Genomic DNA, 13270 nt, shown 5'->3' on the forward strand with positions numbered 1-13270 from the left:
AAACACCCCCATTAACTGTACTGATTTGCATCAGCGCATGGAAAGAGGTTGAAGATGAAGTATTTGTTCAGCCTTTACAATGTAATGGCCGAATGAACACTTAATATGGGTTTTAGGTGATGCAGATGTTTTGAAGCTGCTATGATTCGTTGCCTATGGGTTTTAGGTAATGCCAAAGCACTGAAGCAGGGGTCTACTTGGATTTTTGTAATATTACTTATCTTTGATAATGTAGCTTCAATAATAAATTTTTGGGAAATTTCACGTTAGTTTTCGACTTTTCTACGTGGTGGACAAATTTTTTTTTAATTTGCATAGTAACACTGAGCTTTTAACTTTTCTATTTGATAGATAAAAAGATAAATTTTTTGTTGAATTAAGTACTCATTTTTCGACAAAGTATGTCTATAAAGTTGATCGTGAAGTTTGTTTTTATGAAAAAAAAAAGTTATGAGAGTTAATAATAATGTAAATTTAACAAAAATTTTAACCTTTTGTTAAGTGGAAAAGTTAAAAGCTTAGGGTTACCACGCGAATTAAAAAAAAAAAAAGAAGTTTGGTTACCCTGTGAAAAAGCCAAAAAACTTAAAATTCCATATGAAGTTTTCCTAAATTTTTGACAAAATTAAAGAAATAAAAATCGAGTTTAATTGTTAGATTGAAAAAAGGACTATAAATATCTTCCACTTTTGCACAAATTCTCAAATTGGTTAGTCTCACGATGACATTATTTCTATTAGACTTATTTGTCTTAAAGTGATAACTTTTTATTGTCTTAGAGTGATCGATTATAATCTTGAAGTGATTATTTACAATCTTAAAGTGATCAATCAAAAAATAAGCTAATTATATAAATTTTGGTTGTATTGAAACATTAACTCAAACCCCTAAACTAATGCTACCAATGAGAAAGAGAAGATATATTTACTTACCAATTGGCGATAAAGTTACTTGAAGGCTTCTATCACTTGACACCAAAAACACAACTAAGTCAATAATAATGTCAAAACTTTAATCTCAAAAAATTAAGATCAGCTACATAAACCAATATATCAGTTCTAAAAGTCGTATAATTCAACATCTATGGCTTGGGAAAAGTCAAAAGTAAAATTGTCAAAGTACATAACATATCTTGGGGCCTCAACCATCAGCTTAAGCTTTTGGTTGAGTTGGTTCCTTGACATGGTATTAGAATTCAGCGTGACAAAAAGTCACGGGTTCAAAAGATCACCCATCATTTCAAGTGGAATATTCAGCGCCAAGTACTAGGAGAGCATGTGTAACATCTATATTTCTAGATCAAAAGGCTCTTGTGTAAGGGAGCATGTTAGAGTATATAACATATCTTAGGGCCTCAACCATTAGCTTAAACTTTAAATTGAGTTGGTTCCTTGACAAAAACAAAAATAAACCAAAGTATGTATTAAGCAATCTTATTACTTGACACAAATTTTACACCAGAAGTTACTTCTACACCATATTGAACCAACACAGTACAAACCAGTAGCTATTTTTTCATTTTTGGGGGCTTTTTGGCTTGAGCTATTCTACAATGCATCCACAACCCCCCAATTAAAAGGGTAGAAATGCTTTAAAGAAAATAGAAGAACAAAGACATTTTCTTCATAAAAACAAAAAGGAAAAGAACTTATGGTAGCCTTGTAGAAATTTACATAGCTTTGACAGCTTGAAACCTGGGTTCTTTAGGCAGAAACTTCTGTTCAGCATAAACAGACATATAATCCCCAAAAACGAACCTCGGATACTCAACAACCTCCTCTTTCTTGGCCTCCTCGACGAGTTGTGGAGCTGGTGCAATAGTAGCTTTGAAAGACGGGTTATAGAACGATGCAATGGACCGTCTATTCCCATTCGTGTTAGGCAAAACCCGATGCCAAGCACTCTTGTACCTCCCATTGCTTAAGACCTCGATCTGATCCCCTGTGTTGATGACTATTGCATTCGGGACAGGCTGCACATCGAGCCATTCCCCATCCTTGAGCATTTGTAGGCCGCCCACTTGGTCGTCTTGGAATAGGAGGATCACCCCACCAGCATCAGTGTGGGCTCGTAATCCTGTCACGAGCTCAGGGTGTGGGCAGGGCGGGTAGTGGCTTACCTTCGTGCCAAAGAAGGCGGTCTCGGTGTTTTCTTCACCGGTTTCTCCGCTGTTGAATGCCTTCTTGATGTAGCCTTTTGGCAGACCTAGATTCTCATCCATGATTTCCATCATTTTTTCTGCTAGTTTTTTAAGTTCTGCTCTGTACTCTGCCATTGTCTCCCTGTCATACACATGATTGTTGGATTTATTGTTACTACGAAAATTCCTAATCAATCACAGTGATTTCTAAAACAACAAAAAGACAACAAGAATAATAGTAAAATAAATAAAATCAAAAAAGATAAATTAAATCACAAAACTTACGCCTTATCAAATCCTACTACTTAAGGGTATTTTGTTAAAATTACAAATCACTGTTATTTACCAAGACTTTTTCTTAATAATAATACAGTATACAATACTCCTTTATTTCTCTGAGATTGCTCTATAAGACCTTTGCACACAAACCAAGAAAATCGAAAAAAAGTAGGTATTTTAATGGGGTATGTAGGTAGGATTATGTCCTTTAGTGGAGTAATTATAGATTTTGATTCAGAAAGGGAAATAAAATGTAGGCTTTAGTGGGTTATTGTAAGTAGGGAAAGCCATGTGGGACGGTGCAAAATTAGGGGGCGGAGAGAGTAATCTTGTAGGCTCTGTTTATTTTACATCTTACAAAATTCATCGCCTAAAAACAAGTCATTAAATTAAGTCAAAAAATGATATAAGCTAATGTAAACTCATATTTAACTCCTTAATTTAGTATTTTACATCTTAAGAGCATTTTATTATTATTTTCTGCGGTTTTTTAGGCTGAATAACGCAATTTTTTAATTTTTGGATTACAAGGTAGGCAGACGGAAGAACAGGGTTAGGTGGGAGGCAGCAAGAGTTAAACCTAAGACCTTGTCTGACGAAAATGGTTTATGATCCAACTGAGACAACACGACCAGTACTTAGATATGTACAATCTTATTCCAACACCAAACAATAATATCTGGTAAGGAGAAAATTTCATACTTGAATCCAGGAGTTTGGACAGGCCATTCATTGTCATCAGTAAGAAGAAAAACATCTTCCCAATCCATCCCTTCCAATTTCCCTCCATTATTCTTTTCAAGGATCTCATTCAGCATTGTCACTGGCTTTGAGTTCTTGAAGTTTTCTTCTCTTTCAAGCTTGTAGCATTCCGAACTCACCTTCTTAACGCGCTCGAGAAGCTCAAGGGGAATTCCATGGTTCACCAACTGCAAAACATCATCACTATTAACACTCTTTAAGCAAAGAAAGTATGTTTTAAGGCCTACAAAAGTTTTAAACATGTGGAAAACATTAAGTTTTAAACACCCTTTGTTATTGATAGAGTATATGGCAGATTCAACTATCAGCTTAAGTTTTTCATTGAATTTTTTCCTTGACATGGTACCAGAGGGGTTCGAATCTCATCCATCCCTCCAATCAGAATTATTACCGTTAAGTATGAAAAAAACTTATGCTACATCCACACTTCTAGCTAACCTCTAGATTTTAGCCAAACTGCTTTTGTATGAAGGGGTGTGATAGAATACACACACATATATATATATAGGCTTCAACCATCAACTCAAGCTTTTGGTTGAGTTAGTATTTTAATGTCGTAAACAATCTAGCTCTTTGTTATCGTTAATAAGAGTACGTGAGATCCATTTTATGGCATACCTGAAAAAATCCCCATTGTTGACATCCATTGTGGATCTCAGCCATGGTAGCCTCCCTGTCTTCACCATCAAGCTTGGAAAAATCAATCACAGGAACAACCATTGTGATGAGTTGAAGAATGTTAAGAGAAGAAAAGAGAGCAAGATAAGAAAGTTGATTTTCTATGCTTTGTGTTAGAAGAGGGGTACTAGCATAGGCTATTTATAATGCAAAAGTTCCTACTAGCTTCCTCCCACTAAATGGGATTATTAGTAGTCAATCATGCTTACTTTTTTATTTGTTTGTGGTGCTTATTTGGGAAAGAGGGGGATTAAGACTTTACTCCTATTAGGTATTAGCTATTAATTACAAAAAGTAGATCTTATAGTAAGGTCAATGTGCCAAGTACACGCTAATTGGGTTTAGACATAAAGTAAGTATAGTCATTTTTCATTGATATGGCCATATGGGTGTGATTTTGATATTATTACTACCTCCTCCCTATTTTAATTCTTGTTCAATTTGTTTTTATTCGATTTATCAATTACTTTTAGTTTATATTTTATTTTTAAAATATAGTCAAGTGAGATCTTATTTGATAGATCTCAATGTAAAGTTTATTAATATTGATCTTTTATTGTTTTAATCAAATATGCATGCAAAATCAAATGAAACATTGATTAGAATGGGTTATCCATTGTTGGTTGTTGGTCATTAGGTTTTTTAGTTAGTTTGTTGGCTTTTTCGATGGCTTTTATGCTTGTTGAATAAGCCAACTGTTTATAAAATATTTGATAAAAATAAATTTGTACTGTTTATTGTTTATTATAGTAAAAAAAATAGATCAACAATTCAAAAGTCATTAGATAAAATTAACAAAACTAGCTTTTTTATTTTTGTATTAAAGTTAGTTTTCAACTAGCTAAAATAACATTTATCAAATATTTTTTTGTTTTTTTAGATCATTCAACAAGCTAAAAGGTGAAAAATCAAAAATTAACTCAAAAGTCAGCTCCTTAAAGTTGCTTGAAAAAGCATTAGCTTATTAGGTGATTAGGTCATGAATCATGATCATATGATTTGTGTTTGTTTAAGTTGCTTGGAAATCAAATCTCTACCGTTAATTAGAGTGTCTCGTTGACCACCTCATAAGTTAATCTTGTTAATTAAGAGAAACTCCACGTCCACTAATTGACTTTTTACACATGGATCGATTAGTTAATTAGTTCGCATAACTCAATTGTCGGCATAGTTGGAGGGTAAAGTAACATCAACTCTTTTGAACTATTTTTTTTAGCTACTAATTATAACTTAAAAATCATACTTAATCTTTGTTTTACTTTGTCAACTCCATCATCTTCCTACTTTTCATAATGTATTGTGTTTTTTTAAATTTGAAATACAGCGACTTATTTAAAAAAACGGTACATATTTTAATTAAGACAAGATTCGATTCTCGTGACTAATTTAGTTTTTGTACCTATTAAAATTATAGTACTATATCGTATTTTAAGGTTACATCGAAGTGGGTATTTGTTTTAATTCCCTAAAAACATAGAAGTATGTTAAAGATTGAATATTTACATTTGACACAATTTGTATAAATTGTAGATCAATAGTAAATGTGCATTCTTTAGGTATACAATACAATGATGAAATCTTGAAGATACTTAATACAAGAAATTTACTTTCACCATGATGAACTTGATCACTAACCAACAAATGAAATTGAGAAGTATAACATTTTGACAACTTGATATATTATACAATGCACTATTTTTATATTGTTTGGATAACATTTTGAGAAGGAAAAAAGGAGGAAGGAAGGGAAAGAAAAGAAAAGAAAGAGAAGAAATGGGGGAAGGGAAAGGAAAGGTAGATTAAGAAAGAAAATCTCGATTCTAACATTGTGACACACCTAAGGTATAATTTTTTATTTATCATTCTAAGTCAAACTTGAATATGGTTGGTGTCATGTTGTGCCAATGGTGAATAAAGCAAGTCTTGCATAATTGACACTACGCCCAAGTCAAGAGGTCAAGGATTATTTTGTTTCTCGTTTGACACAACATTTACGCTATGTGCATGTGTCGCTTCGTTAAAAACTATTAATACTTATCAGTTTATTACTATATTTGTCACTAAGTAGGAAATGCCTCCCCATTAATGTGAATTTGGCACATAATATAAGATTTGCTAATATATTTTAGTGATTGTCACTAACCTAGCATAATTCTTTTACGAACAATTATTGGTTAATAGTGCTTATTTCAGTGTTCAGAGAGCTTTCAGGTATAATATTTCGAATTAGATCAATTTCAATTCTTGTAAATATCTTAACAAACTGATTTTAATTTTTATAGAGGTTGTTTCGTGTCATATTAGGTTACATTTAATTTCTAATAATTAATTGATTTAATTTTAGACAACTCCAATATAAATAAAATAAATTCTATTTACACAATTCCAGAGCAAAAGTAAGTATTAAAAATTGGTCATTTTTCTTCTTAAATCATAACCTAAGATGATGAGCAATTTTTCAAAGTTTTGAAAAGCAAAAAAGGTCCATTATTTGATGATTGAAAATTATGTATGCCGTCCGACAAAATGCGGTAAATATAATTTAAATTCTTACGTGGAAGAATGAAGATAATCAGGGTAGTGGCATTATTGTAGCTTTATGAACACCATTATAGAAAGGTGACACTAATTGAACCGCCAGATCAATACTCTTGTAACTTGTGTCAGTTATTTTGCTCCATTTACTTTTAAAACAGATATTAAAAATGTTGGTTAAAATAAGTTAATGTAATATGATATATAGAAATAAAAAAAGATATAAAGAGTAAAAATAACGAGATTATATTCAAAAATAAAAAAAAATTTTATTTTAAAACGAACTAAAATAAAAAGTTATGCAAATTAAGTGACATATGAATACCATATTTGGAGAAAGAAAAAATCCATGGGTTGGATTTGTCTTTTATTGAGGTAGTTCAATAAGTGAAGCTCAAAGAACAATATGCAGTGCGCTGATGGGTTTACTTCTGGGGTCTTGTTGTACCACGATATATGCTTTGTCCTTTTTATAGACAATTACCATATTTTAGATTAAATTTGTATGATTGGATTTTTGTTATTATCCTCCTTAATAAGATGGGTTTTAGCCAGTGTAATATAATTCACTACCTAATTTAATTTTTGAATTTGTTATTCGCTTAAATTTATCTAAGAATAGCTCAAAACCGATCATAATTCGATTTTTTTGAATCACAATTGACGAAAAGATTACAAATATGTGACACTTGTTTTAACTCTAAATATAGTTTTTGGTTTGAGATTTATTGGGTAAACAATAATAAATTAAATTTATATAGTAATTGTTAAGAGTTAGGATTTACCCCAATTTTCTAAGATCCATCCTACAATTTCATTAAAAAAAATAGATGGTTGTAAATTAATAGAAGTATTAGTTTGAATTGATAGCACAATACATGTGCAAGTGTACGACATAGCTATTAGACATAGAGGAATTACTAAAATTTCAAAATTAGTTTTTAATTACCTTCATTAAATTAAGTAATCCATAGTTTTTCTCAAACAAATTCCTAATCCCAACTGTCAACCGTTGCTTATTGAAGGCCATTTTTTTAGAAACGATTGCTTAAAGAAGGTTGAAACAAAAGCAATAATTATAGTTAACATGAAAGTTAATTGTTAATGAAAGATTAAAAAAATTAAAGTGGCATGCTTCATGTTTCGAGAAAGAAAGAGAATAAAAAAATTAATTTATACTCTTTCTCTTAGATATGTTCATTTGAGTTATCGGATTGATTTTGCGTCGGGATAAAATCTTTTGAGTCCATATTAATTTTTTTAATTTTAAATTTATTTTAAAGTCAGGTTAAGTCAGGTTCGTTTACAAGGTTGGGTAACATTTATTCGTCTCAATAAATTTATTGTGTTTCTATTTTCCTATTTTACATTTATTCGTCTCGATAAATTTATCGTATTTTTATTTTTAATATAATCTACTATTTTTACTTTTAATTTTCTCTCTTATTTTTAAATATTTTACTACTCTAAACCATTATAGTCGAATTTTTAGTCTCCACCTCCAACGCCATTGAATCTAAATGACTTAAAAAAGAGTATACTTCTATTATTATAAGATTAAGATTGGGATTGGGATGGCTGTTAATAACATTGAAAGATCAGTTAAATTGAAGTCGCAATGATTAATAACCTAAATTATTTTTTTTTTTGGACGGAATTAATAACCTAAATAAATCCCACGAATTGTTACACTTGTCTCTCTTTATGACTAATTTTGAGCTGGCAATTTTTAGCCTTTTTCACCTTCTTTTGTCAATATTGCCAAACTAATTCTTGACGAAAACTAGTTAATATATTACTCCTTTCGTCACAAATCGATTCATTTCGCTTTTTATTTTAGTTTGTCTTAATAAACTTCTCTTTAATAAACTTCTCTCATTAGTATTAGTCTCTATATTCTTTCTTATCTTTTATCGACTCTATCATTTTAACCCACTCAGTCTCACTCCTAATATCTATATCATTCTAGTCATATGGGGGAAACTTATAAGGACATAGTAGTATTTTAAAAGAATTATAGGAAATAAAAGTATGAGGGTGAATGTCTTATAAATTTAGATTTACAAGTTAGACGGAGGAAGATGGTGTTAATGATTGGTGACTCGAATCGAGTCTTGATCGTGGTTATAGATGAATTGAAGAAAAACGAGTGAAAATGGAGGTCAGAAGCTTGGCGACGAGTTGTCGCTTCTGGAGTAGAGAAAGCGACGAGGCATCGCTTCTTCTCTAAAGTCGCTGATTTGGGCTAGAAACTATGCGACAAGTCGTTGCCCTTGGGAGATGACTCGTCGCTTTTGACGATTTTGTGATTTGTCTTTTTGCTCGTGGGTTTTTGACGGTTACTTGTGATACTTGGAGCCCAAGCCTCTTCATTTAGGGATTTAGTATGTATAAACCCCTCATTTAGGGTTAGGGTTTCATTATTCACAAATAGAGAGATCACAAGAGAGTAATTGTAATTTATGAGTGATATCTTGATTCATCTTGTAAATTCTTTGAGATCATAGTGAAATTGTTCAATCTCGGTGCCAGTGGAAGTAGCTATCATATTGATAGTGGACCACGTTAAATCTCTGGTGTTATTCTTATTGTTTGCATTGAATTTCTTTATTGTTTCACGATCGTTGCTTCCACTGTCGCACAACAGATCGTAAGTTAAATAAGAATCGAATTTGCAGAGTTAGCTTCAGATTCACTCGGTTCTACTCATTGCAGAAACTTTTCGTTTTCTTTTTCGAGTCGAGGAACTCTTTGGTCGCGCTCTCCTTTATGGGTATAAGTTGCCAGTTTCCTTTCCTCTACAAACACTAATTATATTTTTCTATGGGCGAGATATACTGGGTATGATGGTAGTGGTGGGTTGGCTCAATATACAATTACTGTCTTAAAGTTATCTCTTATAATTTTAAAGTCATCACCTATAATTTTAAAGTGATTACTCATAATCTTAAAGAAATAAAATAGAGAAATAAACTAATATATTGGCTCATCTAAGTGAAATGGTATTATACAAAAAGTTGTTATTTATATTGTGCCTCAAAACCTAACTTTAGAAGCACCTCATAAAATTTAGATTACAAGATCAAAATAGACGGCATCCAGATTCCTGCAGGGGCCAGGGGGGTTGGGTTGTGGGCCTATGAGTTGTGGTTTAATTTGGTAAGGGGCCCATAATCATATCATCAAATTTTGAGATTAACACAGAAAATCTGTATCATCTTGTTAGTTTAGATACACCCATACTATTTTTGTGGATTTTAGTATTCCAAGTATTTTTGAAGATGTGATTGTCTATACCTAAAATGTCACAAATTATTAGGCCGCCTTAAGTGAATTAACATACTCACTTTAGTTCAGCACTAATGTTTAATTTGTTTTTTGGACACTATTCATCTCTTACTTTTAATTTGTATTTTATTATTAATCTATAAGTTAAAATATAGTCATGTGAGATCTTGTTTGATTCGTCGCAATGCAAGGATTATTCATATCAACTTTCCATAATTTTTAATAATGCACAATTAGAGATATTAAGGATTGAATAAGTACATTAGATAGAGTACATAAAGTATATGGGACATTAGTGGTGAATTGGAGGGAGTAATAAATAATAATAATAATAATAATAATAATAATAATAATAATAATTATTATTATTATTATTATTATTATTATTATTATTATTATTATTATTTTCATTACAATTATGATAATAATAATAATGATATACTCAAGAGCCAACATGCAAAAAGGTTATGAGTTCGAATCTAAACTATTTCTAAAAACTTAAATTATTTTGCACAAGGTATGAAGAGGGCATGTGATGCATCCACAGTTCTAGCCCAAAAGGCTCTCGTGTGAGGCGTCATTTTAGAGTATATAACATATGCTGGAGTACTGACCATCAACTTAATCTTTTGGTTCAATTGGTTTCTTAAGAATTATTATTATTGTTATTAATTTTTTATTGTTGTTGTTATATTATTGATTTTTGAATAAATTAATAAAATACAATATATTTAGCCCACAAACAATTAGAATAACACAATATTATTGCTACTATTATTATCAACAAATTAATTAGGGACATCTATTAGGCTGTCCCACTTGAATCTCCAGGTAGGATTCTAGCATTATTAGGGAAATTTCTACTTTTAACTTCTAAGTTATACAATCACCTACTTAAATTACATTCGTACCTAAATATAGAATATCATACCTAATACCCGTACAAACTTATGGTATTATACTTTATTTTAACTATTTTGTTTTGTATTTTTAGTGAATTAATTATATTTACTAATTTTTTGTAGGATCTTTTTGAAATTATTTAAAATATCTAGTTAAAAGTTAGTGTCTTTATTTCTTTGAAAAGTCCAATTTACCTTTTGCATATTTTTTAAAGCAAGTTTTACTACTTCTAAATACGTATCATAAAAAATGATTAAAAGTGTATAATAAAAACTACTTCATGTTAAGAAAAATCTAACAAGATTTTATGTGAATATATTTTATCTTTTTATACATCTCAAAATTTTGACTACAAAAAATAATGTCTCTACCTACACTTATTTTGCTACGCTTAATTAAGTGTGGTGGCTAAATTAAATTTAAGCACACATAATAAGCGTGGGAAAATAGCCATGCTTATAAGCGTGCCTAAAGTGTATTGTCTATTAATAAGATTGGCTAATCTTATTTTATTATTAAAAAATAAAAATATTTTATTATTAAAAAATAAAAATATCATTAAATGTATCATCTATTCTCATTATTTTATTATTAAAAGTGCCTAAAGTATATCATCTATTCTCATTATTTTATTATTAAAAAATAAAAATATCGTTAAATTCCTTTTATTTACTCACTGAATACTCATTGTCTTTTCATTTTCCAATTCCAATTCCCACCCTACGCCGCACTCCCTCCCTATTCATGTATATCCTACTCCTCTTGCCGCACTGACCATCAACGCCAGCCACCGGCTCACCTCATCTGCTGCCATTCGCCAGCTGTCAGTTGTCAGCTGAAAAACAAGAAGAAAAACAATAGAACACTAAACCATTCGGCCACACTTATTTAGTGAGAAAATATTACAACATCTATAAGCGTGTGAAAAGGTAATATCAGCCACGCCTATTAATTGTGCCAAGCTGAAAGCACGCTTAATTAAGCGTGACTAAATACATCAGCCTCACATATAAGCGTGCCTAAATACAGTTTTAAGTGTAGGTAGGGGCAAAATTTTTTGTAGTGTTTTATTTATTTAATCATATCTCTCTTAAAAGTGGAATATTCTGTGGATTGGATGACACATTCTCTTTTATATATGGGTATAAGTTGTCGTCTTTCTTTCCTCTCTGATTATAATTATAGTTTATGAACGAAATATACTGGATATGATGATTCGTTTTGAATCATTTAGTAATAAAAAAAAATCCATCATTTTTATATATTGATAAATTTCACTATAATTCTACGTCTAGCTTATTATTTCAACAAAGATTTTACCCAAAAGAAGAAGCGTGTAGAGTGGAGTAGTAATATCATTATCTTTAATTAAAGAAGTAGGTTGACTTATGCTTGGCTGACTTTACAATCATAATCTGATGTCAAATAATGAAATACTCGTATATTATACTCTAAATAAAACAATACTCACTCTTACTTCTAATATACTTTCTTACCAAATTTTTTTTAATGATAATTAATAGAAAAATTAAGAAAAGTTTGTAAAATAAAATTTTACGGAAAAGTGAGAGAAATATATAAATGAGATGAAAGGTAAAAATGAGATGAAAGGTAAATTAAATGTGTAGATTAAAATTAAAAAATAAATAAATTATAACCAAAAATAAAAAGATAAATTATATTTAATGAGAGAAACTAAAAAAGAAAGTGAGGTAAATTTCCTAACTAACACACAAGTAGCAAGTAAAGTCGTTAGACGTTGGGTAACTTCTCCAAATATGATGAAGTTAAAGTGCTTGAAATTTTATTTGGCCCATTTGGCCGTCCCTTCAAATGGAAGCTTTGACCGGTTTCATTCATGACATTAATTTTTAAACATAATACATTAAACAGCTACTATCTTTGAGTGACCGTCTTTTTGAGAAACGCATCTTAAGTCCAACTCAATAAAGGTTAATGCCTACTTATCGTATTCTTAATGTCTACTTATATTATTCTTTATGTCTACTTATAATATTTTAAATGTCAACTTACGTTATTCTTAATGCCTACTTATAATATTTTAAATGTTAACTTACGTTATTCTTAATTCCTACTTATTTCAAAAAATATATAATGGACCGGCTCAATTAGAGATTATCTCTCACAAGAATTTGTGTACATTAAAAAATTCTTGTATGAGAAGGAGAATTGATCGTTTAGTTGTTTGATCTATTCATCATCATCATCATATCCAGTGTATCCCGCTCATAGGAAAATTATGAATAGGGTCTAGGGAGGAAGGACGACGGCAATTCATGCCATGAAGAAGAGTGCGGTCAAAGAGTTCCCCGGCTCAAAGAAAATCTTCAAGTTTTTTGATCTATTATAATGGTAAAAAGAAAAACATTTAATCTTTAGACTTAACCATATTTTTAAAACATCATTTTATTACTTGTATCTGATTGTTGTTTTCCTAGGAGCGAAATACACTGGATATGATGATGATATATATTATTATTTGCTCATAATTTAGTTTTCTATTGTATAATAAGAAAAAGTGTATTATTAATACAAAAATACTTATCGTAACCAAAACAAAAATTATTTTTATTAGGAAAGTTTTCTCCAAGTAATCTAATTTGATTTACGATTCTCAATAGCTATTATAAGCCTTATCCACAAAAAACTTAAATTTTATCTATA

At 30.4% G+C, this 13270-nt stretch overlaps 1 protein-coding gene across 1 annotated transcript; it reads right to left on the minus strand.

The window, feature by feature from the left end:
* Positions 1 to 1397: 1397 nt before the first annotated feature.
* On the minus strand, positions 1398 to 4111 carry LOC130810526 (1-aminocyclopropane-1-carboxylate oxidase 5). Its single transcript, XM_057676627.1, has 3 exons — positions 3800 to 4111; positions 3122 to 3348; positions 1398 to 2282 (listed from the first exon to the last, which is right to left on the minus strand). Exons 1-3 carry the CDS (start codon positions 3899 to 3901, stop codon positions 1670 to 1672), a joined length of 942 nt encoding a protein of 313 aa, XP_057532610.1. The 5' UTR covers positions 3902 to 4111; the 3' UTR covers positions 1398 to 1669.
* Between the last annotated feature and the right edge of the window lie 9159 nt (positions 4112 to 13270).

This window comes from Amaranthus tricolor, chromosome 4 (assembly GCF_026212465.1).
Source record: "Amaranthus tricolor cultivar Red isolate AtriRed21 chromosome 4, ASM2621246v1, whole genome shotgun sequence".
NCBI lineage: Eukaryota > Viridiplantae > Streptophyta > Magnoliopsida > Caryophyllales > Amaranthaceae > Amaranthus > Amaranthus tricolor.